At 39.3% G+C, this 25,801-nt stretch overlaps 1 protein-coding gene across 5 annotated transcripts; it reads right to left on the bottom strand.

Annotated features, from left to right (window-relative positions):
- Positions 1-3,121: 3,121 nt before the first annotated feature.
- BPNT1 (3'(2'), 5'-bisphosphate nucleotidase 1) lies at positions 3,122-23,802 on the bottom strand. 5 transcript variants are annotated; one of them, XM_015077388.3, is made up of 10 exons: positions 23,674-23,802; positions 18,517-18,644; positions 15,829-15,933; positions 14,942-15,049; positions 13,461-13,509; positions 11,631-11,722; positions 10,482-10,526; positions 7,710-7,907; positions 5,276-5,381; positions 3,122-3,776 (listed from the first exon to the last, which is right to left on the bottom strand). In XM_015077388.3, the coding sequence occupies exons 2-10, from the start codon at positions 18,634-18,636 to the stop codon at positions 3,628-3,630; spliced, it is 972 nt and encodes a 323-aa protein (XP_014932874.1). In that variant the 5' UTR covers positions 18,637-18,644; positions 23,674-23,802; the 3' UTR covers positions 3,122-3,627. The 5 variants fall into 5 exon arrangements, with proteins under 5 accessions (XP_014932874.1, XP_014932873.1, XP_014932876.1 ...); XM_015077387.3 differs by having other exon boundaries at positions 23,575-23,722; XM_015077390.3 differs by lacking the exon at positions 23,674-23,802 and adding an exon at positions 22,015-22,215.
- Between the last annotated feature and the right edge of the window lie 1,999 nt (positions 23,803-25,801).

Here is a 25,801-nt window from a genome sequence, read left to right as displayed (position 1 = left end):
CTAAACAAAAAAAATTTTTAAGACTGTACATGACCTGGCTCCTGCCTCCCCGACCTCATTTTATAACATTCTTCTCTCCTTGTTCACTTTATTTCAGCCTATCCTGACTCCCTTCCTGCTTTGTTTTTCTGTCTTTCCTCAGAGACACTGTGCTCATTATTCCTACTGGAAATCTCAGCTTGGACATCACCTCCACAGAGAAGATATCCACTTTATGTAAAAGAGATCATCTTCCAGCTCCCCATCCTGCCCCAGTTGCTTTCTAGCTAATCTTCCTACTTGATTTCCTCTGCAGCATTTACCACAATCAAAATAATTTCATTTACTTGTTCATTATCTGATTTGCTTCACAAGAACATAAGCTCAACAAAGGAAAAGATTAGAGGTCAGCATTATGTCCACTGTTGTATGTACCTAGAGCAGTGACTCACATATGTACTCAAAACATACTTGTTGGGCCACCTGGGTGGCTCAGTTGGTTAAGTGTCTGATTTTGGCTCAGGTCATGATCTCATAGTTTGGGAGTTTGAGCCCTACACCGGGCTGTGCACTGACGGTGCAGGGCCTGCCTGTGATTCTCTTGCTCTCCCTCTCTGCCCTTTCCCACTTGAGCACGCTCTTTCCCTCTCTCTCAAAAGTAAATAAACTTTATTTATTTGTGAGAGAGAGAGAAAGAGACACAGAGCATGAGCAGGGGAGGGGCAGAGAGAGAGGGAGACACAGAATCCGAAGGAGGCTCCAGGCTCTGAGCTGTCAGCACAGAGCCTGACGCCGTCTCAAACTCATGAACCGTGAGATCATGACCTGAGTCAAAGTTAGACATTTAACTGATTGAGCTACCCAGGTGTCCCAAGGTCCCAAAATAAATAAACTTCAAACACCCCCCCACACACACACTTGTTGAATGAATGAATGGAAGCCAAGGTGAGAGAAAGCATGGTATTTGGGGAGACCTCTAAATGGTTGAGCACAGCTGGATATAAGCTCGTGATCAGAGTTGATGCTGGAGAAGGAAGGCATCAGAGTTTACATGCTATGATAAGAAACTAGTATTTTATCTTGAAGGCAATAAGAAGCTCTAAAAGATTTTAAGTAAGGGAGTGGCACTACTAGATTTGACTTTGTAAAAAATCACCCTAGAGAATATGATAAGTGGAGTGAAGAAGAACTACAGCACAGGCAGGAAGATATCACAGTGATCCATGGAAGAAATAAAGGTGTATGAGGGTATAAATTAATGTATAAGCAATGGGATTGAAGAGAGAACGTAGACTTTCAAATATGTCTCTTGGATAACTCATTTTTAAAATTTTAATTTAATTTTTTATTTTTAAAAATTTACATCCAAGTTAGTTAGCATATAGTGAAGCAATGATTTCAGGAGTATTGGATAATTCATTTTTACATAGGAGCCTGTAGGGGTGCCTGGTGGCTCAGTTGGTTAAGCATCTGACTTCAGCTCAGGTCATGATCTCATGGCTCATGAGTTTGAGCCCCACGTCAGGCTCTGCGCTGACAGCTCAGAGCCTGGAGCCTGCTTCAGATTCTGTGTCTCCCTCTCTCTCTGCCCCTCCCCTGCCTCGTGCTCTGTCTCTGTCTCTCTTTCTCAAAAATAAATAAACATTAAAAAAAATTTAAATAGGAGCCTGTAGAAAATGGCTTCAGAAGTTATTCTCACATTGCACTTGGGCTTTTTTTTTTAAATTAGGTTTAACTGAGAATAAACTGAGGGTTGATGGGGGGTGGGAGGGAGGGGAAAGTGGGCGATGGGCACTGAGGAGGGCACCTGTTGGGATGAGCACTGGGTGTTGTATGGAAACCAATTTGACAATAAATTTCATATTAAGAAAATTAGGTTTAGGGGCGCCTGGGTGGCGCAGTCAGTTAAGCGTCCGACTTCAGCCAGGTCACAATCTCGCGGTCCGTGAGTTCGAGCCCCGCGTCAGGCTCTGGGCTGATGGCTCAGAGCCTGGAGCCTGTTTCCGATTCTGTGTCTCCCTCTCTCTCTGCCCCTCCCCCGTTCATGCTCTGTCTCTCTCTGTCCCAAAAATAAATAAACGTTGAAAAAGAAAAAAAATTAAAAAAAAAAAAATTAGGTTTAGTCTCCTCTTTATAGATAGAGAACTCTACTCTTAGACGGAAGTAAATGGATTTAGGAAGCGATTTCCAAATTTGGCCAATTACTAGAATCACCTTGAGGACTGGAAGAATAATTTAAGGAGGGATGGGAAAGAATGAAGAGCTTTGTAGACCTAGTAATTCACAGATACCTGTGAGACACCAAAACAGGCTTTTGGGCATGGCAATTTAAAATTTGAGAGGATTGTTGTTGTTGTTTTAAAGTAAGCTCTACACCCAAAGTGGGGCTTGCACTCACAACTCCCAGATCAAGAATCATATGCTCTATGACTGAGCCAGTCAGGTGCCCCTGAGAATTCTAAACTAGACAAAGATTTTGGAATTAAGGGTAAACAGGTGAAGCCATATGTGTGGATTAGATCATCTAGTGAACAGGTAGAACCCAGAGCAGAATCTTGGTGAACCCACTGACATTGAAATGAAGAGAGACAAAGAGAAACCAAGAAAGGAGACTAGGTGGGAATGGCTGGACAGGGAAGAAGAAAATCACTGAGAAGAGAGTTATAAGAGACTGGAGTGGTCAAAGGTGTCAATGTCAAGACGCCACACTTCAGGCTATGTTACAGATGCTGTGAAGTTATTATCTAAACTTCAATGATTATCAAAGTCCACAGAATAGCTTTCTAAAAATATATAGAATCAAAACTGCTGGGATGAAGCCTATGAACGTATTTTTGAAAAGCTTCCTAGGTGATGTAGTTGGGTTTGAGAACCATTAATTTAAACCACTTTTCTCTAATCCAATAACAGAGAAATGTATTTAAAAGCACTGCAAAGAGACCTAAAAAAGAAAAATCTGGGCAGAACGTCAGAATGATTTTGATAGCTTATGTTATAATCTCCCCTTGGAAAAAACTAAGGTAATTACCTAAATTTCCATAGTCATTACAATGATGCCATAAGAATAATGTGCACAGTAGAGAATATGTAATTTTCAAATACTACTCAAAATTTTTAAAAGATGGTAAAGAACATAAAGAACTAGAATTAAATGATTTCATTTATTATAAAGAATCTTCCCATAAATCTGTTTCATCCACATACATGACATTTTAGTGTATTCATCCCTGGAGTATTAGTGTATTCATCACTGGAATAAGGACAACTTTTAAAACTACTGTGAAAAACAAGAATGAGATTCAGGTAACAACTTGTGGTTTTGTGCCCTAAAGAAATCTTGTTCACAATAACAGGAATGTTGATTATACAACTGACCAGAATAGGGAGTTGAAATTAAGCCTTCCTTTCATTTATCCAAATACAAGGAGGAAAAGAACCATCAACACACTTACTTTATAAACCCTTCAGTTGTCACAACTGGTCTGGGTGAATAATTAATCAAGAAATTCTTTAATTCCTTTTTCTACTCCTAAGTAAATATAAATCACTGATCAACAATGAATAAAGTGGAACTCTAATTCCATCTAATTAAAGTACAGTATTTTGAGAATCAAGTTCTTCTCCTAGCTAAGTCCATGGGATTTTCCTTTAAGGAACAAGAGCACTTTTAACGGATTCTGGAACTCGACTTGCATAGTAGTTGTGATTGCGCAGTGTGGCCAGGACGCCTGCGGAGTTCATATGCTTCACTTCCTTGTTATACTGAAGGGCATTTCCATGGATATCGGTTAACTTGCCTACAGCAAAAAAAATCAATGCGACATTAGTGGCTGACCACATGGTTATGTTTCTAGCTATTTTTAAGTTCCTTTTACTTCCCTGTACAATAATATCAATTCATTCTGGATAAGATAAATGAGTGACTAGAAAGGTTAAGTTTTCATTCACTTGAATTTAAAACTATAGAGCAATTTTGACTAACTGAAAGATAACAAACTATTTTTCTCCCTGATTAAAACCAATTTCACTTAGCATTTTTAATTTATATTTCTCAGTATCAATTAATTTCTCTTATCCTGAGGTGATTACATTTCTTGTCGGTTCTACTCCAACACAACGATTCCCATTTTCAGAAGTGTTTTCTTTATTCTTCCATTGAATATTAATACTTTATTTAATAAGAGTTTAAGTGAAGTATGTTCATCGAATATAATTGTGTTACAATACAGTTTTATTATATACTTTAAAGAGATGGGATTGTGATGAATCTAACTTCCTTGTCATGTAATATACTAATGAGATATTGATAATATATTAGGAGAAATTATAGAAAAAAATCAAGTGTTTCAAGAGTACAAGTGAACTGATGTCTATTAGAAATTGAAAAATCATCTTACTATGTATATATTTGTAGTATATTTTCAGTCAGATTAAAAAAAATTCTAACTCTATGATCTTAAGCACTAGTACTAAGATATTTACCAATATTTGCTTAAATGAAACTGCAGTGAAGACAGTGGTGATGAATATTTTACTTTTCAAGGAAAAAAAAAACAAACCCTAGTAGCATTAAAGCCATAAATCATTAAGGGCTTAAATGAAGCAACTGTATGTGGGGCACCTGGGTGGCTCTGCTGGTTAAGTGGCCCACTTTGGCTCAGGTCATGATCTCGTGGTTTGCAATTCAAGCCCCGCGTCAGGCTCTGTGCTGACAGCTCAGAGCCTGGAGCCTCCTCGGATTCTGTGTGTGTCTCTCTCTTTGCCCCTCCCCTGTTCACGCTCTGTCTCTCTCTCTCTCAAAAATAAATAAATAAATAAAAAACATTAAAAAAATAAATCAACTGTATGTAGGGGTGCCTGGTTGGCACAATTGGTGAGTGTCTGACCCTTGATTTTGGCTCAGATCATGATCCCAGGGTTGTGGGATCGAACCCTGAATCAGCATGGAGACTGCTCAAGATTCTCTCCCTCTCTCTCTCTCTGTCTCTCTCTCTCTCCCCCTCTGCCCCCTCCCCTGTTCTCACTCTCCCTCTAAAATAAAGTCAAATCAAATCAAATCAAATCAACTGTATGTAGATCAAAATCCAAAAGGTAAACAATAACTAAAGAAAGAGGAATTTACTGAAAATCTACTTTCTATCTCTATGAAATACAGGAGTTGCACTGGCTAATCTCTAGAATTCCTTCTAGCTTTTATATCCTCACAGTCTAGGTAAAATAACATACTGAAAAATTATATCTTAGCATAACATAACAACTATAAAAACTGTAATTCCCCAAAATAAAAGGGACTGACCTCCCACAGCATGTAAAATAACTTCTGGAGCACAAGTATCCCATTTCTTACATCCAGGACTTGCAAATACATAGGCAGAGGCTTTGCCTTCAATCAGCTGAATAATCTGTAAGGTTAGAGATAATAATTATCCTTGGACCATGAAATAATTGAAAAACAAGAGAAGTTGCTTTTTATCAAGTATATTTCAATTCCTCTGTCCAACTCAACTTAGGTTAAAGCTTTTAGCAGGTTTAAATGATATGAGTATTATGGAGAAACATATAGAATACTATAGAATATAGAATAATATAGTGACCTGAGGGGGGAAAGTGGTTTAATAAGCTACGAGTCTATCGGAACAGTCTTCTTGTCCTAGTCAGATAAATGTAATTTTCTTTTTATTATGTTGTTTTTCTCTTACTGTAAAATCAACATATTGCATATTGTAGAAAAATGAAAGTTTTTCAATCTTGTAAGGAAGTGACCATTGTCAGATAAAGGATAGAAGAATATCCAGTAGTGCGCTAATGTATAAACTGTAGTAAGTCCTAACAGAAATGCAGCGCGGACTAGTCTAACAAGTAGCTTCTGAAGTCTTGGGAATCCTGTGCATTGCGGTTTCTAATGCCAAAATAGGAATTTTTAAATTGTCATCTTAGTAACTCTCAAACAAAACTGAGGTCACTGATAGAAACTGCATGACTCTATAAAGAGCAATTGCTATCAAGCTTTCATTAGTCATTTACTTATTTTTTGGTTATGCTGTAAAATAATCAGTACTATAAAATTCAGATTTCAAATATTCAGATTAAGAGGCCACACTGACAGAATGAGGAAAATCTCAGTGAATTCTTTAAGGAAAGGAATTGGTCACATTCAATTGTTTTTCTTGATGCTCAAGAACGCCAGCAAACTTGATTAAACCTTCCTGGAGACTTTTAAGTAAACGGTTTTCCTTTCATTTAGCAACTGTGTGTCAAGTCTTATTATGGGCCAAGAACTATTTCAGGTATATTTTTTGAGGGAGGAAGGGCTGTAGCCTTCATTAGATCCTTAAATAAGTCCTTGATATATATAAAAAAAGTGAATAACTGCCTAACAAGGTCTTTTTATAGGAGCAAAGGTGGGGAATATGCAGGATGGGGACTTTGTTCCTAAGGAGAATGGTGCTCCTTGGGAATAAAAGATGTAATGGGATTTTTGTGGTTATAAAAGTAAGGGCAAAGAGAAATCACACCTGTCACTATATTTGGTGAATACCAAGAATATATTTTTACTTTGAAATGTTTTAGTTTTTTTCCAAAATATTATTATTTTTAAACTCCTATTTTCATCCTCATACCAGTAAGTGCTTTTGAAAAATCTAAAAATAGTTGATTATTGCTTCCAAAGGGTAGGTGAAGAAAAGTTAAATCCACTCAGTTCGGTAAGTATTTATTCTTTGCCTTCCTGTGCCAGGCACACAAGTGTGCAATGCACGTGCATCCGGAACCACAGGCAGTATCACTAGCTTCTGAGCTGGGGGATGTCGTGAGATAAGGCTTGGGTGTGTCCAAGGAACAAGATATAGAGGAATTTACATTCCATTCTTATAGGCTTGGATTTTCAATTGTGGTGCAGGGACTTGTCCAAGGGTCTGGGGCAAGGGAGTGACAGATGGTAAGTTTTGCATGTTTAACGGCTCTATGTTAATGTGAGGGCTGGGACTAAACAGAGAGACCACTGGAAGCTACTGTAAAGTCTGGGTGAAGGATGATGATAGGATTCAAGTAGGGTGGGGGCAGTTAAGATGGACAAGAGGAGACATTACGGAGAAATTAAGAAGATACAGAGATAGGCTGTGAGGAATGAAGGAGTCTAGGAAGACTTTCAGGTGTCTGCCTGGAGCAGTTAGGAAAATGGTGGTGCCATTTAGCAGATAGGAAATAGGAGGAACGCACATGGGGCAGGAAGAAAAAGGAAGAGCTCCAACTAGACATGCTGACTTTGAGATACCTGAAGGATGTCAGGATGATGATATTCAGGGGGGCAATCAGAGGAGAAGAGATCAGGGCTGGGAAGGATGAAGATCAAATTGTGTTCCATTTCACAATTTTTTCAGGAGGATGGAAGCCTAGATGAAAGAATGGGGGAAGCATCCAGGAAAGGCAGGCAGGCCCATCCTTGGAGTCCGCAGAATAAAAGATCTAGAAGTAACCCCGGAGAGTCCTCGAGAACTGGAGGGCTGGCAAGAGGCACAGGATCTTATCCTGGTGACTTCTATTAGCACTGACTTGAACCATAATGTTTTTTAAAAATTCAAATGTTGCTGAAATGTGCCTTTGATGGTCAGTTACAATCTCTAATTCTTTCTCCCCAACCCTGATTTCACTTTTTTTTTTTTTTTTTTAAAGCTTGGGATTTCTGTCAAAGACTCAATTGCATTTCAGCGGGACGGCAGACGCTTTTGTACCTTATTTCCTGCTCCTCCCACTCGTAGCACATCGTCCGGGTTCATAGCCGCCACACAGTCCATCACCAACTTGCTGCCATGGGACCGGGTGGTTGTGATGATGTGTTTTCCAGCAGGCGCCTCTTTCAGCTGAAACCCAAAGGCTCCTAAACCTAAAACTCCCCAGATTGTCCTCCCCAACACAGCATCTGGTCCTGCCTATATAAATGAGTGAAACAGAAAAGCTTGTAATAGTCTGGAGAAAAATGTCAGCCATAAATAGAATGCTGAGCTATGTTAGCATCATGATTTTTTTGAAATAAAAATATGATAATGTTATAAAGAACCAGAACAATATCATCGACAATGAAATTTTCCTGAGATAATCAGAGGATTATTCTCTTGTTGTTTTGGCTAATAATTGGGTTTAAGAGGCACTGAAGGGAACTTATGGTTATTCCTTGAAGTCCTCAGGCAAGGAAAAATCATATACTGATTCGTGTCTCTCTCTGAATCAGCCAATGATATCGTTGTTGTATTTGAAAATGGTTGTTTGCAAAAGGTACTGAAGTACCCAGGAAATGAAACACCATATGCTGATTACTACTTTTCATCATCTAAGGAACAGCAAGGGTCTTGTTACTATGGGAATAAGTAATAGTGATAATGTATTTTGCAGCTATGGAGACACGGCAACTGAATAGGCTGATACTGAAGAGTAGCCACGGATAATGGGGTCAGGGTTAACATTTTTACTGACAATTGTGGTGGTAAAATGACAATGATAATGCAATCTTAGCACCTGCATTTTCCTTTGCAGAGCTCAAAGAACTTTCAAACACCTTGTTTTAGCTATATACTTTATACAGAAAAACAAAACTTGTATTTCATGGAAAGTAAAACTGATGCATAAAATCATTAGCACAGAGTCATCAAAACACCATTATGTTAATATACTAAACATATACCAGAGACATACAGACATATATGTTACTGAATTCTAAGCAAGTACCATACCAGACACTATACTAAGTGCCTTACCTGTATTATTTCATTTAACCCCCCAAGCAACTTCATGAAGCAAGTATTACCATCCTTGTTTTACAGATGAGAAATATGAGATGTGGAATCATTAAGTAACCTGACCAAGGACTCTGGGAAGATCATAACCAAACTCAGGCTCATCTGTATTCAAAGCTGATATCCTTCATTGCTAAATTATACTGCATTTTACTTATCAAAATGCTTTGAAACCCATCATCTTATTTGTCCACTGGCGGCATCCTGGGTGCTGTTATAGTGAAATATGCTTATGTTGCAGGTTGCATTCCGTGGGAAGCAGATTCTGAATTAGGGAGGGTGTTCATTAGGGAGGACCCTTGGGGTTAACACCTGTGCAAGGGAGGGAAGGAAACATGAGTGGGCAGAGGGAGAAACCGAGCTGTGATGCAGATCCAATAACAGCCTTAGCTGATTAGCTCTGAAGCTAGAATGGCCCTCAGGGTGGTAAAAATTGGAAGGAAATACCAGGCATTTATACTCATGCAATAATCAGTCATTGGAAATGGACTGCCTTGAAAAAGGGCACATCACTGGGTGAGGCAGCTCTTTTCAGGTGAGACAATGCTTGAAGAGGCTGCCTGCTGAAGGTGGTCTGTGCATAGCTCTCCCTGCATATGGGGCAACAAAGGAACCAAAGAATAAGAACTTGGTGTTCAATATATGTTCATGCGCTTCCTCTGTTCTGTAGATTCTTGAATCTACACCACAGGAGAGTCTTAGAACCTGAAAAGTACAGATGGGCTCTGGTGCTCATTGGGCTTCAGTTTGATTGCTGAGATAAATCTCATGCTCTCAAGAAACTTATTTAGCAATTCATCTCCATTTATTCTGAAAAAGAAAGGAAATCATACTAAAAGAGCAGACATGGGTATTCTGGTTCCTAAAATGTCACATTCACTCCATAAATGAGTATGTAGGCAAAGAGGATGTGACCAAGGAATCTGGCACCTGGGTGCTTATGCAATCCCATGAGGCAGCCAGCTAGCCTTCCTCTGTGCTCCTGATCTCTCCATCTCCTTCAAAAACACCACACCAACTTTCTGGACGTAACAAAGGCTTCATGATGGTTAATTACAGTTCATAATGGTTAGAGGCTATCTCTGACATAAAGACCAATTAGGTTTCTTTGCACTAAGCCACCCTGCTTCCTTTAAGTGCTTACCAGGTTCAGTATCTGTTAGAAGTAATACTAAAGTTCAAATTGTTAGAAGTCTTCTATCTGGCTCAAGAAGGCAATATAGAGTAATGGTAAGAGCCTGGACCTCGGTTTCAGTCTCCAGATCTTGTCCATGACAGGCAAGTTACTTGCCTGAGTTTCTTCTTCTTTAAAACAAGGATAAAGGTTTCCTTATAGGACTGTGGTATTACATGAGATAAAGCCTGTGAATCTCTTGAGTCTGGCAGCACACAGTAAGCTCTTGATAAACTTTAGCAATTATTCTTATACTGATGACTATTTGAAGCTGAATATCCATCCTTGAATACATCAACAGAGCTGGGCAACTTTTCCACTTGTTGCAACAAATTTTAAGGCATATGCAAGCGTGAAGGATGAGAGGAAAAAGAGAGTAAAGAAGGGACTGTGGAGGAGAGAGAGGTAGCAGTGGGAGAAGCAGGACAGGAGGAATTGAACAGACACACAAGAGGGACAATGGCCACCTGGGTACCACAAGTAGCCTGCCTTGTTTTCTACCTACTAGTGGGGCCAAAACCCTACCTATTTTTTCTCACCTTTGCTTCATTCCCGTGTTCCCTTAACTTCTGCTTTTCATTGTTCTGTGGAAAATGAATACAAGTTTTCTAATCTCAGAAAGAAGTGATGGAAACTATCAACAACCCCTAAGCACTGCGATCATCTTTTGATGAAAGGTGCCATGCATTACAACATCATCTGTGAACTAAACACCCCTCTTTAAGTAATGGTATAAACTTACTTTAAAGTTTACATAAAAACCACAAACTTGTGTCTGCGTATAGTATAAACAAAGTCATATTAAAAAAAATTAAAAGACACTTAAGCAAAGTAGTACGAGAGAGTTGTTCAGTAATGCAGAACTATTTTTGCTAAATAATTTTAAGAGGCACATAATTATAAATAAAAAGTTATGATCATACACATGAAAAAAATATCTTAGAAGCAAAGATTAATCCTGCTCTTAAACTCAAGCTAGCAATTCAGAAGTAATAGTCCCCACTCTGGTTACTTCGATTCTCCAAGTTCTATCAAGGTCACAGTAATGCAAATACCTCAACTGTTTTATTTCAACAATTTCCTTCAACATTTAATGTGATTTCACATCACAGTATATTTATGCCTTGGAATTACATTACTCTCTTGTTTCTAAGGAAGGAAATTTCTTGGGAGCATAATAGAAAGTCAAAGCAGATTAGAGAGACAAAATAGGAGAAATGAGTGCAAGAGCATAGCTAGTTCTATTATCAATGCTGACTGTAATTTAGGGATTATATAGCTTTACCTGGAAAACAACATGGCTAGCATCTTTTCTCGGTTGAAATGGTTCATTTCTTCAATATGCTTCAAGAACCACCTGTAAATCAGGTGTCTCAATAACCAAGCTAATCAAGAACCATGTCAGTAATTCCCAAACTTTGGCATTCAAATAAGGCATACATAGAAAAGTACATGTAATATACATAGTGTCCCTCTGTACACACAAATACATACATATACATTCCTCGTATCAGTGCCCTGAGGGGTTCTGATTCAACAGGTCTGGGGTATGACCTGGGAATCTGTATTTTGTTGACTTCCCTAATAACTGCATGGGCAATGAAGTTAGAAATCACTGGATTAGATAACATCAGGAATCATATAACACTGTATCTAATAAAATATTTTTATATCATTTATAGTAATACCTGGTAGTTGTAATATGGCTGATTAATAACTCCTGCTATGGCTCTTCCTTCATAAGCAATTCCAATAAGAACTGTCACGTTGTCAAGAAGACCTATGAGGAAGAAATGAATATCAATTATATAACTTTCTCATATTACATATAATGCATCATCAGCACATCAACTGCTCCAAGTTATTTTTGGAATAAAGGTAAGAGATTTGTAATGATTCATCCACGATCAATCCCTCTGCTGGCAAAATGCACAAATTATAAGAGATAGCTGGCCAGAGACAGAAGAAGGATCTATGGCCACTTAACTGAATCGATAGGCATGGTCTCATTAGTACAATTTGTAAACCAATTGAATAAACCAGCCATAACTCCACAGCCATTATTGTCAAACTGCTGTGACCTTCTGCCACCATCCATGTCACTCCTGCCTGCTGGATCACTCCCTGTTCCAGGATTACTGTCTAGACCTCCATTTCAGTCTCTAAGGTAACATTTCTCCAAGTGGCGTCTGTGCATTGTCAAGCAGCATCAGAATTAACTGGCATGGTTTTTTTTTTTGTTTGTTTTTTAAAGTAAGCTTGATGCCCAACGTAGGGTTCAAACTTACGACCCTGAAATCAAGAGTCTCATGCTCTACTGACTGAGCCAGCCAGTGCCCCTTAACTGGCATAATTTTTAACACTGATTCTCAGGGTTCTTCCCAGAGCCAGTGAATCAAATTCTCTGGAGGTGGGGGTCAAGATCTAAACAATCTATCTGGGTGTTCTTATATGTACTAAGCTATCTAGAGCTTCCCTATTTCTCAACGGATCATTGAGAAGTTGTACTGCGTGTGCATGTGTACATTTGCATATACACTGTGCGACAGACTCATTACAGGTATGTGTCATCCAAAGACAGAGAAAGTTTTTCTAATAATGATGTGAAATCTTCTTTTTCTTAAGCTATAAAGCTGAGAGCCAGTATCAGAAAACCTATGTAGATCTCTGTTTCAAAAATAAAACTCTAAGCGTATGTACACTATGCTCCTAAAACCTAAGACTCGGAGCATGGTCTTTTTACTTTAATGCTGTCCATTTTATTTTAATCTGCTACTTTCTGAATTTTCTCATTGTAGACAATTTCACAAAGAAATATTGTACTGTGTTTCCAAATTCATCTTTATTTTTTTTCCTAATTTTTTTAAGTTCATTTATTTATTTTGAGGGAGAGACAGCAAGTGGGGGAAGGGCAGAGAGAGGGAGACAGAGGGTCCAAAGCAGGCTCCTCGCTGTCAGCGCAGAGTCCGATGTGAGGCTTGAACCCAGGAACCATGATATCATGACCTCAGCCAAGGTTGGACGCTTAGCGGACTGAGCCTCCCAGGCGCCCCTCCAAACTCATCTTTAAAGGTGAGGCTGTGAGTGAGAAGGCAGCTCACAGTTGAGGGGAGGGTGAGTGGAAGCGGTGTGGGAGGGCAGAGGTGGCACAGCCCAGCAGTGCAGCTGGGCTTTACATTGTTTTCTACCCCAACAGAGCTGGGGGTTCAGCGCTGTCACTGTTGACACTGGCTTAGTGTCAGCTATCCTCACCTGGGGGACATTAGAATTGTGCGGCTGTTAGACAGTCGGGGGGGGGGGGGTGGTATTTGAAGGAGATGAATTTTCTCCCTCGCTGTCTTGACACTCACTGATATACAATAACAGTTAGCGAGGATGAGCACAAATATAGCTTCAGGCCATGGACATGAGATATGATACCAGGTTTTCATGCAGCAGATGAAATATTAAGTGTTGCCGACCAAATATCATCTACTAGACCTATTGCTGTTGGAAACAAATACCAAAGAGATACCAACCTTCAGTGTATTCCTTGGTCCCGTCCAGAGGATCAACCCAGACCACAAGCTAAATAAGAGAAATATCCAAAGTAAGCATACAACATTTAAAAAATAGGTTTAAGTAGATTAAAAATACTTTTTTCATTTTTAAAATTATACTATGAATTGCTTAAGCTAATGTCATCAGTTTCGTGATAGTAAAAAACCTTATATTTTGTAATCATGGAAAACGTCCATTTAAATTGGAGAAAAGTCTGATTTAAGAATTTTAATTTTTTTTTTAACATTTATTTACCTTTGAGAGACAGAGAAAGACAGAACACGAACGGGGGAGGGGCAGAGAGAGAAGGAGACACAGACTCTGAAGCAGGCTCCAGGCTCTGAGCTGTCAGCACAGAGCCCAAGGGGGTGCTCAAACCCACGAACTGTGAGATCATGACCTGAGCCAAAGTCGGATGCTTAACCTACTGAGCCATGCAGGCACCCCTGACCTAAGAATTTTAAATATGCGGGGCGCCTGGGTGGCTCAGTTGGTTGAGTGTCCAACTCTTGATTTCAGCTCACATCATAATCCCACGGTTGTGGGATCAAGCTCCGCGTGGGCTCTATGCCAAGTGTGGAGCTTGCTTAAGGTTATCTCTCTCTCTCTCCCTCTGCCCCTCTCCCCAACTCACACTCTCTCAAACAAAGACTTTTAAATACAAGATGCTTAACTAATAAATTTGCTGTCACCTGAACGCTAAACACAATGCTATGAACACACTGAGCTCTATGTGGTAATACAGGGAAAACTAAAGTGGCACCCAAAATATTTTGAACAACGTGTGGCTGGTAATCACTTTGGCATATAATGCTGATTTAAAAAAATAATGACAGTCTGACTTTAACTTAAGGATACCAATAATATACAGCAAAGAAAAATGAATGTTTTATGAACGGATGGTACATTAAAAAGAAATCCCTTCTCCTTAGGATCTTAACGTGATTCAGGATGTGTAGCCATTACCCACTACAGCTATAATGCTTGATGTGAATTTGTGAATGAGGCATATTTCGGATGGAAGACACCATGTTTCATTTTCTTTCTGTCCTCCAAATCACAGAGCAAAGTATTTGACGAATGTATGTTAAACAAATCAAAATAAGTAAGTAAGGTGATTTTTATGGCCTTCTAAACTATAACGTAGGGATCTATTTCATCTCCTTCTAGCAATGGAATGTTTTACCCAAATCTACTAACAAATTAGATGTTCTTCCTTCAGGTATTTTTAATAATAGTTTTAGAGAAGAAGCCAAGAGGATAAGAAACTAAACCCTAACTTAACAGATCATACATTCCATGTGGTTGCCTGGTACTTCTATGCTGGCCCTGAAAGATTTCAAGTTCCTGGTTGGCCCTATTTTATATCTACCAACTTCTCAACATTACTGGCAAATTTTATTTACTAGAGCAACAACATGAAGGCTGACAAAGAACGAAATAATGATCTGGATCATACATCCTCCTCTTTAATAGAACTGTACTGTGATGGGCACGGTTGCTTCAGTATCTCCTCCCACTGACCATCTTCAATCAGTTCTTGATCTACTTCTTCAGAAGGCAGATCCTAGGGCAGAGAACACTGATGGTCACTGAAGCTATTTGGTGTTTACAGAGCAGCCTTTGTCTTCGTAACAGAACAACTGCAGCACCGTGGGTCACGAGGGCTTCCTGTTTACCCTTTATGTTTAGAGTTTAACCGAGTAGAAAGTAAAGCAAATCAAATCAAATTGCAAAAATGACCATATATGGCTGAGCAAAGTTGACTACAAAAAAACCCCATCCTTCTTATCCTGAACAATTAAAAAAAAAATATCTAAGTGCTATAAACATATTTAAGTAAAGTTGCTCTGACATCTGATACCTCCCTCTCAAACACAGGACAGGCAAACTCCACCACTTTCAGTGTTATAGTCTTTGGGTAAGTGCACAAATAAGCCTAATTTTAAACAAAAAACGAAACGAGAAATAACAAAATCCATTTTTATTCCAAAGTTCTAGAACTCATCCCATCTTATAGTTTGTCTGCTGATTATTACAACAGGAACTATCTTTTACGGTCTAGAAGTGAGATACCTGCCTAAAAATGGACCAAAATATTTTATAATCAGAATATTATATATATATAAAATCAAATATTTTATAATTTAATTTCCTTCAAGTCCAAGGAATATGACAAATCATTTTGGTGTTAAAACACCAGATACAACACTTTGAAATAGGAATAGTGGTATATAAATCTTTAAGGGGCAATTGTAAATCCATATGGGGAACAGTCATTAAAAACATAATGCATCACACATATTGTATCACAACACTGAATTCACAGATTCTCACAAGTCTTACCTCTTCCCCTATAATTGTTAGTTTGGGGAATTTCCGTGCCAGTGAAGAGCATACACTCATTTGTGCCAACCGGTCAGCTTTGGTCTGCAGGTCTGTGGGACAGGTCTGCAACAAAGAATGCAAATTTCAGCAGAACTAGTAGGAAATAAGTTGTCCTCTGACTCCTAATGCATGAGTGTCCATATCATTTAAATCACACTGTCTACTTTTAGATTCATGGAACTTAACACCAAAGGAGTCAACTAGTTTCCCAGTTTGGTTTTTCTCATGGGATTTATAGTGGTTAAAGTTTGAAAAGGAGTTTTTAGATTATTAGACCATTTTCTCCCCCAATTGAGAAATCCTCTTCATAAGATCTCTACATCAATCTTTTTTTGTTTTTAATGTTTATTTATTTTTGAGACAGACAGAGACAGAGCATGAATGGGGGAGGGTCAGAGAGAGAGGGAGACACAGAATCCGAAGCAGGCTTCAGGCTCTGAGCACAGAGCTCGACGCGAGGCTCGAACTCACAGACTGCGAGATCATGACCTGAGCTGAAGTCGGACGCTTAACCAACTGAGCCACCCAGGCGCCCCTCTACATCAATATTTTACTTAAAAAAGATGAAGAGAGAGGAAACTGATAACTTTCCAAGGCAATCGGAGCTAAAAACTTTAGCTATTTGAAAGGTATTCCTTACACGGATCCTTCTACAACTTCTATTCACTAATCTTCTACTAGTCTACTGATCTACTTCCCTAATAATTCAATAGGTCCTCAGGATGATACAAAGAATTCCTATTTCTCAAATATAAAAAATATGAAAATGAACAGCAATAATATTCGATATGTATAGCTCATCTACAATATTCTCACTCAAGCCGTATGTCAGATAGTCATTCTAGTGAAAGACAGTGTAAAATCTGGTAATTGACAGCTACAACCTTTTGTTAGTTTGCTTTCACAGAATTATGAAATGTTGCAATTTACATATGCCTGGTTAGGTGGGTTTACGGATTATTTTATTTCAAACAGTAGAAATTTTATAATACTTTTGAGTGAGAGTGAGACAAGGAACGATCATGAAAATCAAAGACTTATGCCACACTGAAGTCTGTTCGTCATCTCAATGCAAAGTAACTGTATAATATAGGGCCACAGATCTTTGTTTTATTTCCTAAAGAATTGTGTCTGGCACATGGTAGCTGCTCTAGAAATATCTGCTGAAACTTTGAAAAGATTTGTTAAATTTGGAGATAACATACAGCAATCAAGTCTGGACACTGCTCTCTAGAGAAAAGACACACTGACGGCCATGAAGTATACGAGGAAAGCTATCCCAATTCTTTTCTTCTCCAGGATAATACTTCCTGCTCTTTCTACTGACATAGGGCCAGACCTCATCTGGCACTCAATACTTTGTGTGACAAATTTAATTCTGCCCTTCCTCTTTTAAAATGAGGTGTCAACAAGTAGACACAAAGTACTCGAAGCGTCTGACCGGTAAAGAGGACAGTGAGATTATTACCTTTTTCCTAACTTGAATACTGTTTTTCCATTACTTCTGAGCTACAGGCTACAATGTGGTACATCTAATACAATGACAATATAAAATCAATGTAAAAATAAGCGATGCCGTAAGGAAACTATCTGAAAAGAAATGATCATAAGTATTGGCAGTGGTGGTGTGATGGATAACTTTTCTTTATTTTTGCTATTTTTTTTTATTTCCTATTTTTCATAACAGTAAAAACACTTTATAAAAAAGGCAGTGAGATTAGTAGCCTTCTGAAAGTTGCCGAATTACATTGCTGATTTATCACTCAGTATGTTTTCAACTAAAACCTCTTTTTCAAACAATTATAAATCAGATTTACTTCTTATTCCTTGAACATTAATACTTTGGGACCTTATAATTATTCCCAATATAATATCCTGTTGGACTTGGCCCTCTTTTCTCAGTGTTTGTAACTTTTTGAATACTTATTCTGTGATCCAATATATTAACTAACCAATATATTAACTACTCTTACCAGGTTCATTTTTTGATAAATTTGGTAAGTATGATTTCTTTTTTTTTTAATGTTTATTTATTTTTGAAACAGCACACATGCACACCAGCAGGAGAGGGGTAGAGAGAGAGGAAGAAAGGAAATCCCAAGCAGGCTCCCCGCTGTCAGTGCAGAGCCCGACATGGGGCTCAAACTCACAAACTGTGAGATCATGATCTGAGCCAAAATCAAGAGTCCAACAATTAACCAACGGAGCCACCCATGGGCCCCAGATAAGTATGATTTCATGTCCTCCTCTTCCACAACATTTTTGAGAAGATGCGTTCAATGAATTAAAACTGTATTAAGTTAATCGTTAGAGAAAAAGAGAAGCAGCGTCTTATGATCTATCAGCAATGATCTTTTCTTGGTTAACATGAAACATGAATTAAAGTGAAATGTTTGGGGCCACCTGTGTGGTTCCGTCGGTTAGGTGTCCAACTTTGGCTCAGGTCATGGTCTCATGGTTCATGGGTTTGAGCCCCGTGAGCCCCACATCGGGCTTTTTGCTGTCAGCACAGAGCCCGCTGCGGATCCTCTGTCCCTCTCTCTCTGCCCCTCCCCTGCTCGCACTCTCTCTCTCAAAAATATAAATAAATTAAACTTCAAGGAACAAAAATAAAGTTGGTATGAAATGAGATGAGACTTTCAGTACCTTCTCCACGATACCCAGGTCTCCTTCAGCAAGAACACGTCTGATTATGGTTCCTGCCTTTTGAGCAACAGAATACGCCGAGGCCACCAGCCGCATCAACACAGTGTGACTGGAAGCCATGATAAACCCTGGGGGGAAATGAAGAGAAAGTTGTGTTACTTTCTACTGGTTTTATTTACTTGAATTCAACTCAATACATATTTATTGAGTGCCTAACTGTGTAGATTCCTTAATAAATATTTACTAAAAGAGACTTGGAAAAACTTCCATTTCATCATTGATTCTTTCAATAAATTTTATAGCATTCTCTCTCTGCAGATGGTACATTTTGAAGCATAGGGTAAGCTGGCCCAGGCCTATGAGCATGTGAAAAAGTTGTATGTATGAGATATATGAATGTATGTGCAAAGGCCATGGAAGGTGCTGCAAAGACTAATAAGATAAAACATCTGCCACCGAGGAGCTAATATTTTGGTGGATTGGCGATAAAATATTATAACCTAAAGCCTGTAACATAAAACTAGTAAGTGCCAAGAGAGGTATGGACAGTGTAAGGGATGTGGATGGATGTGTGCAGTAATTAAAAAGAGGAGGGACTGCAGGTGATGATAATTAGTTCCTAAAAAACACAGAATAGTCCATTACAGATTAAATAAAATTTAACCTGCTGGTTATTTATTACTACCATCGTCAGTTACCAGATAAAGAGAACAAGTGACATAATTAATTGGGGTAAAGACCAATCATGTGGAAAAGTAATGAGTGTCAGAATAGCCCCTGGCCCAATGAAAAATGCGGAAAAAAACAGCCTTTAGGATAAATTCCTCTTTGAAAATACAAATACAAGTCCTGCAATTTTAGTGACTGTTCTGAGGCTGCAATGTACCATTCAGATTCCCTTCAGGGCTGAAGGACATTTCCCCAGCTGCTGAGAGTGCCACGAACAGATGGCCCTTACCTGCCACCTTTCTCTGGGAATTTATCTGCTAAGATGAGTCACTTCACCTGAAACTGGTCAACAGAGGGGATGGATTTAAAGGTCACTCCACACTCCAGCTGGGTGCCACCCTAACTCTGATGGCTCATCCGAGCTTCTGAATGCCCAGCACGGTTGGTTGACCGAGACCTTGGCTGGGACTCTGTCCTGGCCCAACTCCCACCCCGTGACAAGGCATCACTGCTTACTTTCCACTTCCCACAAGTGATCCCAAGAACACTCCCTAATAAACCTCTTGGGCTTTATCTCTGTCTCAGAATGCTTACAGGGAACCGCCCCATGATTCCCCCCCCCCCCCCATCAAATCAGGTCAACATTACTTTAATGCATTAAAGGAACACAATACAGAACAGAAAAGACATTATAAACCTCAATTCGGCAACAGCCATCATCCTACCACCAATTTCTGACTGCATGTTTGATCTGATGAGGCTTTCAAGCTCTTTTCTACATCTTTTTCCTGTCATCCACATTTTATTCACAGGCATTATGAACATACTTGAGACAAAAAACAAGTGAAGTGTTTGAAACCCTTCAGAAGGAGGACAGAATTGAATTCGATGTAAGGTAATGAACACCATCCTGTGGCCAGTAGCTGTCGGTAATTAAGATGAAAATAAAACAAACTCCTATGTATTTAGATCCTGTTTATCTTATTATATCATCAGGCTACATTCATTTTCTTGGCATGCTAGGTACTACATGTCGAAAAACTGCTCATGAAAATCACTCATGCAGGAACACCTCAAATTGAAAACAGGAGAAATAATTCAGCAAATACTTTGTGGACTTTACCTCTACTCCCTTAGTATCCATGACTGGCTACCTATCTGATTTATTCTACTCTGGAAAAGGTAGTCTTCAGGCAACTAATTACGCACTGCCCAAATGTCTTAACCGCTGTTGTGCTACTATGTGTCGGTATGCTCGTTCAGTCCCCATCTTCTATAAAATGACATTTATGAAAGGCAGATCCTTTTCCCTCACTGTGTGGTAGTGTTCTAACTTTTCAAGATATCATTTACCTTTGAGCTAATTAAGCAATCATTCCAGACTTATCAGGCTTCATATCTAAATAAACCACTTCCCTTTATGTTTGTCAAGTTCACAGTATTTTTTCATAAAGACAAGCTTTCAGGCTTTGTCTTTTTACTACATTCCTCATAAAATGCATACTACATGAACTGCCATTTAAAGCTAACATCAGTTTCCTAAGAATGGTTTGGTTTTTAATTTTGTTTATGTTTATTTTTGAGAGAGAGAGAGAGAGAATGAGCAGGGGGAGGCGCGGTGGGGGGGGGAACAGAGGATCCAAAGCGGGCTCTGCACTGACAGCAGTGAGCCCCATGTGCGGCTCCAACTCACGAACCCTGAGATCAAGACCTGAGCCTAAGTCTGACGCTTAACCAAATGAGTCACCCAGGCGCCCCTAGGTTTGATTTTTAAAGAGATCCTGCAAATCACTTCTAGTTGGCAAGTAAGAAAATATGCCAACCAATTTCTCTGAAATACTTTGATCCAAACATAATTAATAAAATTATTATCCCTGTCTAATATTCTTACATATTTCTTAAGCAAATGAATACAATTTTGGCCCTTAATATAAAGAAAATTAATCTAATCACAGTATCAAAACACATCTGTAAAAGAGGTTCCTGTTAGCCTTTTTCATTGCGTTCCCTCCCAGAACCCAAACGAGAATCACCTGTTGGAGAATCACTCGTTGACGGTATTGGAGCGCCAGAGCAAGTCTGAAAAGCTACCTGCAAGTTGCTAACTTCCTTATAGCAGGTCAAATTACACACACTGTACTTCCTTCTCTACCAGTTTTATACCTTCTGGGTCCTAAAACACCGCCTTTTGTGAACACGTCTTTCTGAAAGCTTACTCAAAACATCATGAGGTAGCTAAAGGCACAGGCACTGGAGCTCACTGCCAGTCTTCAAATCCTGGCTCTGGCATATATTAGCTGTCTGATCTTTGGAAAGCCACTTAATTTTCTGTGCCTCTAGCTATAAAGCGGAGCTAACAATATCATCTATAGCATAGGGTTGCTGTAATTATTAAATGAGGATTGCATGCAAAGCACTTGTAACAGTTCCTGGCACAAAGTAAGCACTAAATGATACTGGCTAACCATTATTGTAATAATTGTCCTCATTACTGGCTCTCCTGCAGAGACATCAGGGCAGTGTTAAGGGCGAAATAATTCCTATAACTTCTGCAACATTATTTTGACCCTGGGGTCAATGTAATATGTTGTATGATAATATGTAATCAATGTAATATGATAACCCTGAATCACAGTACAGATTCTTTTTCATAACATTTGGAGGTTGAGGCTTAGAGTATGTATGAAAAAGGTTGCATGCCAGTTAAGGCTATCAACCCAACATCCCACTCTTTAAGAAATCTTTACAGTTGCCAATAGGGCTAACTTGGAAGGATAAACACAACAGGAATCAAATGATCCATTTCCTCTGATAGCCTGGGAAATGTACCTTGAATCGATATAAAGGTGGTGAGCACATGAGGATTAGGATCCCAAAACGAATGATGATGGGGCGCCTGGCTGGCAGTCGGTTAAACATCCCACTTTGGCTCAAGTCATGATCTCATAGTCCATGAGTTCGAGCCCCATGTTGGGCTCTGTAACGACAGCCCAGAGCCTGGAGCCTGCTTTGGATTCTGTGTCTCCCGCTCTCCCTGCCCAAACATTAAAAAATTTTTTTAAATGAATGATGAGTTCCCAATCAAAATACAAAGATTATATATCTTTTGAAACCTGATCAAATGATGCCAGGTGCAAAGGCATCTGGAAAAATAAAAATATGAGCACGACAGAGCAAATTCTGAAAAAAGAACAACAAGCAGAGATACACTCTTTACCAGTTATCAAAATACGATATAAAACTATAGTAATTAAAGAGTTTAGTCCTGGGCAGAATTAAATTCCAGAAATAGATACTACAGGTGGTATTTCAAATCACAAGGGAAAGTTAATTGTGCAAAAACATGTCAAGAACAATTACTAATCTTTTTAAAAGTTAAAACTTTCTGCATTCTTTGTATCAAATATATACTCCAGATCAATGCATGATTTTAGAAGAATGAACCATAAAATTATGAAAATAATACTGTATTAAATATTTTATAAATTTGGTAAAGGACTTTTAAACATGAGAAAAACTAACAATCTATAAAAGAACATTGACAAATTTGACTGCATAAAAATTAAAATATCTATGTAGCCAGTTTACCACAAAGCAGATGAGTGACAAAATGAGAAAAAAAAAAAATTGTATCACAGCCTAGACATCTGAGTTAACTTTGGTTATGTAGAGGGCTTTTTACATCATCATGTTAAAGATAAATAATCCAGTAGAAAAATGAGCAAAGGACACAGTCTATTCCTAGAAAACGAAAAGCAATGGCCATTAGTTAATTACATGAAATGCTCAACCTCACTAATTATGAAAGAAATGCAAATTAAAACAGCAAAAGATGATTGTTCATGTGTAAGACTGGCATGGATAAATATGACCAATGTGGGCTAGCCTGTGAGGGAACATCCTCCAGAGCACTGTTAGCAAGGATGCATAGTGGTCTTGAAAAGCTTACTAAAAATAAAACGTACACATCTTTCGAACTAGCAATTATATTTTCAGGAAAACCTGAATAAATCAAGCAACTCTATAAGTATGCAGCAAAGACAGTAGGAAGAATGTGTGCTATTTTAACGAAATTTAATTTTAGGCGTAAGGCAGTCTCTAACGAACCCACTGTCTAGGTCTGCCTTGCCATTTCTACAATATATTGCCATGAAAAGATCCCAGAGCACGAAAACAAATCAAACAATCAAATTGTTGACACTCAAGAATCTGGGTCCGAAATTGGAATGTCTGGAGAGGCAATCTGATTCCCGCAATCTTTTCTTTTCTTTTTTTAACATAAATCCCTGAAATCTCCTTATATCTCTGCAAAGGGGTGGAGTTAGGGGACCAATAAATGATTCAGATCTGCCCAAGGCCCTTGCTCTGACTCGCAGGGGAGAAACTTACAGTGACAAGCCTGGAACAAAGCTAGACGAAAGACACTTGGAAGGGTGACAACAACAACTAAAAGCTATCAAGCAACAGGTCCCTGGTAGCTTCCAGTACCTGGCCTTCTCCCCGGCAATAGGTCGTACGTTGGCGGATGCAGACAACCTATTGCAGCTACTGAGCATGCGGGAAATTCGGCGCAGGCGCAGAACAGCTGCTCCCACGACCGCGGGAGACTCCGGACCTGCAGGGTAACTCCGTTTTTCCGTGTTTTCCCTGAACTTTCCGGCGGCCCATGTCGCCTCGGGTCACAGCGAGGGGTGTGTCTACTTTTAAAGGTTCATTCTGATTTCAGAGGTCTTCCAGTCCTCTTTGTATGTATGCTTCACTCTTAAAATGTTAGTAGTAATGTTAGATAGTAATATCGCCCTGCGGCGGCCAGCGACTGTTTAACCTCGAACCTCAGTTGTTCGAGAAGTGGCTTCAGGAGGTCCACGACACCTGCACTTCTGCTCGCAATGGCAGTGGGGCTCTCTGCGAAATGGTCACTAGCTTTTACCTTTTTTTTTTTTTGTAATGTTTATTCGCTTAGAGAGAGAGAGAGAGCACAGTGGGGAAGGGACAGAGAGAGAGAGGGGGACAGAGAATCCAAAGCAGGCTCCAGGCTCCGAGCTGTCAGCACAGAGCCGGATGCGGGGCTGGAACTCACAAACCTGAGATCATGACCTGAGCCAAAGTCGGACAGGCTCAGCCGACTGAGCCACCCAGGCGCCCCCAAACGGAGACACATTCTAACTGCAGAATTCTTATAATTTTTTTTATGATATTTTCTCCACTACTATGCACTTGTTTTATCTTCACCTGATTTAACAGCAGTTTGTTTTGTGTTTTGGAGATTTTTCTTTACTGGACTCTTTAGAGCATTCAGCTTGATTTTCATAAAAGCAGTTACCTTTGCATTAAAAAAGCCGCATTGGTTTTGGGAAGAGAGCAGTCAGTGAACCATTTTTGTTTCTGTGTGCTCTTCTGTAACTCCCAAACTTTTATGAGTAGAAACAATAATTTCCACTAAAAAACAACAACAACAACAACTCATCGGAGAATATCAACAAATGGCTACCATTACAGGAGTTCTAGTTTGAGAAATCTTTTTTTTAAACTTTTTTTTAAATGCTTATTTATTTTTGACAGACAGAGCATGAGTGGGGAAGGGGCAGAGAGAGAGAGGGAGACACAGCATCTGAAACAGGCTCCAGGCTCCGAGTCGTCAGCACAGAGCCCAACGCAGGTCTTGAACTCACGGACAGTGAGATCATGACCTGAGCTGAAGTCGGATGCTTAACCGACTGAGCCACCCAGGTGCCCCGAGAAATCTTTTACCTATACAGTCTCATTTGATTTTCGCAATAACTTTGAGACTTACGTCAGATCATTTATTGTAGTAAAATAGGTATATAACAAAATTTACCATTTTAAACATATGCTGGTCTTTATAATTATGTAATACAAAACGAGTACAACTGGCTTGAATAAGTTTAAGGATAAACATGACTGTAAACTCAACAGGTGAGAAGCGAAGTCTGCAGGTGTCAGAGAGTAGCCTTCTGCTCTGAGGGCTCAGTGTACCCTCAGGTTTTATGGGGAGACAGAGAACACTGTTGAATTCAGCAATGGGTTATGTAGAGGTTGGTTAGAAGAGCTTCCCCGTACATTCATCATTGTGCTCCCGTGAGACTGAAGCTCACAGGATAGTTTCCCCGATGCAGAATTGCAGGTCAAGAGTGAAATGGTGACAGATATTGCCAATTGCCATTCAAAAAGGCAGTACAGGGGCACTCGGGTGGCTCATTTGGTTGAGCATCCAACTTCCGCTCAGGTCATGATCTCATTGTTTGTGAGTCTGAGCCCCACATCAGGCTCACTGCTGGAAGCACAGAGCCTGCTTTGGATCCTCTGTCCCCCGCTCTCTCTGCCCCTCCCCTGCTTGTGCTCTCTCTCAAAAGTAGAAAAAATAAACATCAAAAAGGCAGTACAAATTTTACATTACCACCAGCAATGTGAGAGAGGCCACTTTCATATGCCCTCCCACGCCTTATTATCAAACGCCTTAATATTTGCTTTAATTTGTTGTATGGATATGGTATCTTGTTTTATCTGCCTGTCCTTGATGATTCTTAAAGTTGAGTATCTTTGAGTATGTTTGTTTATTGGCTGTTTCCATTTCTCTGTGAATGCCTATTCTTAT

The sequence above is a fragment of the Acinonyx jubatus genome, chromosome E4 (assembly GCF_027475565.1).
Source record: "Acinonyx jubatus isolate Ajub_Pintada_27869175 chromosome E4, VMU_Ajub_asm_v1.0, whole genome shotgun sequence".
Classification (NCBI taxonomy): Eukaryota; Metazoa; Chordata; class Mammalia; order Carnivora; family Felidae; genus Acinonyx; species Acinonyx jubatus.
The sequence above is the reverse complement of the archived record's forward strand: the minus strand, read 5'-3'. Positions and strand labels throughout refer to the sequence as shown.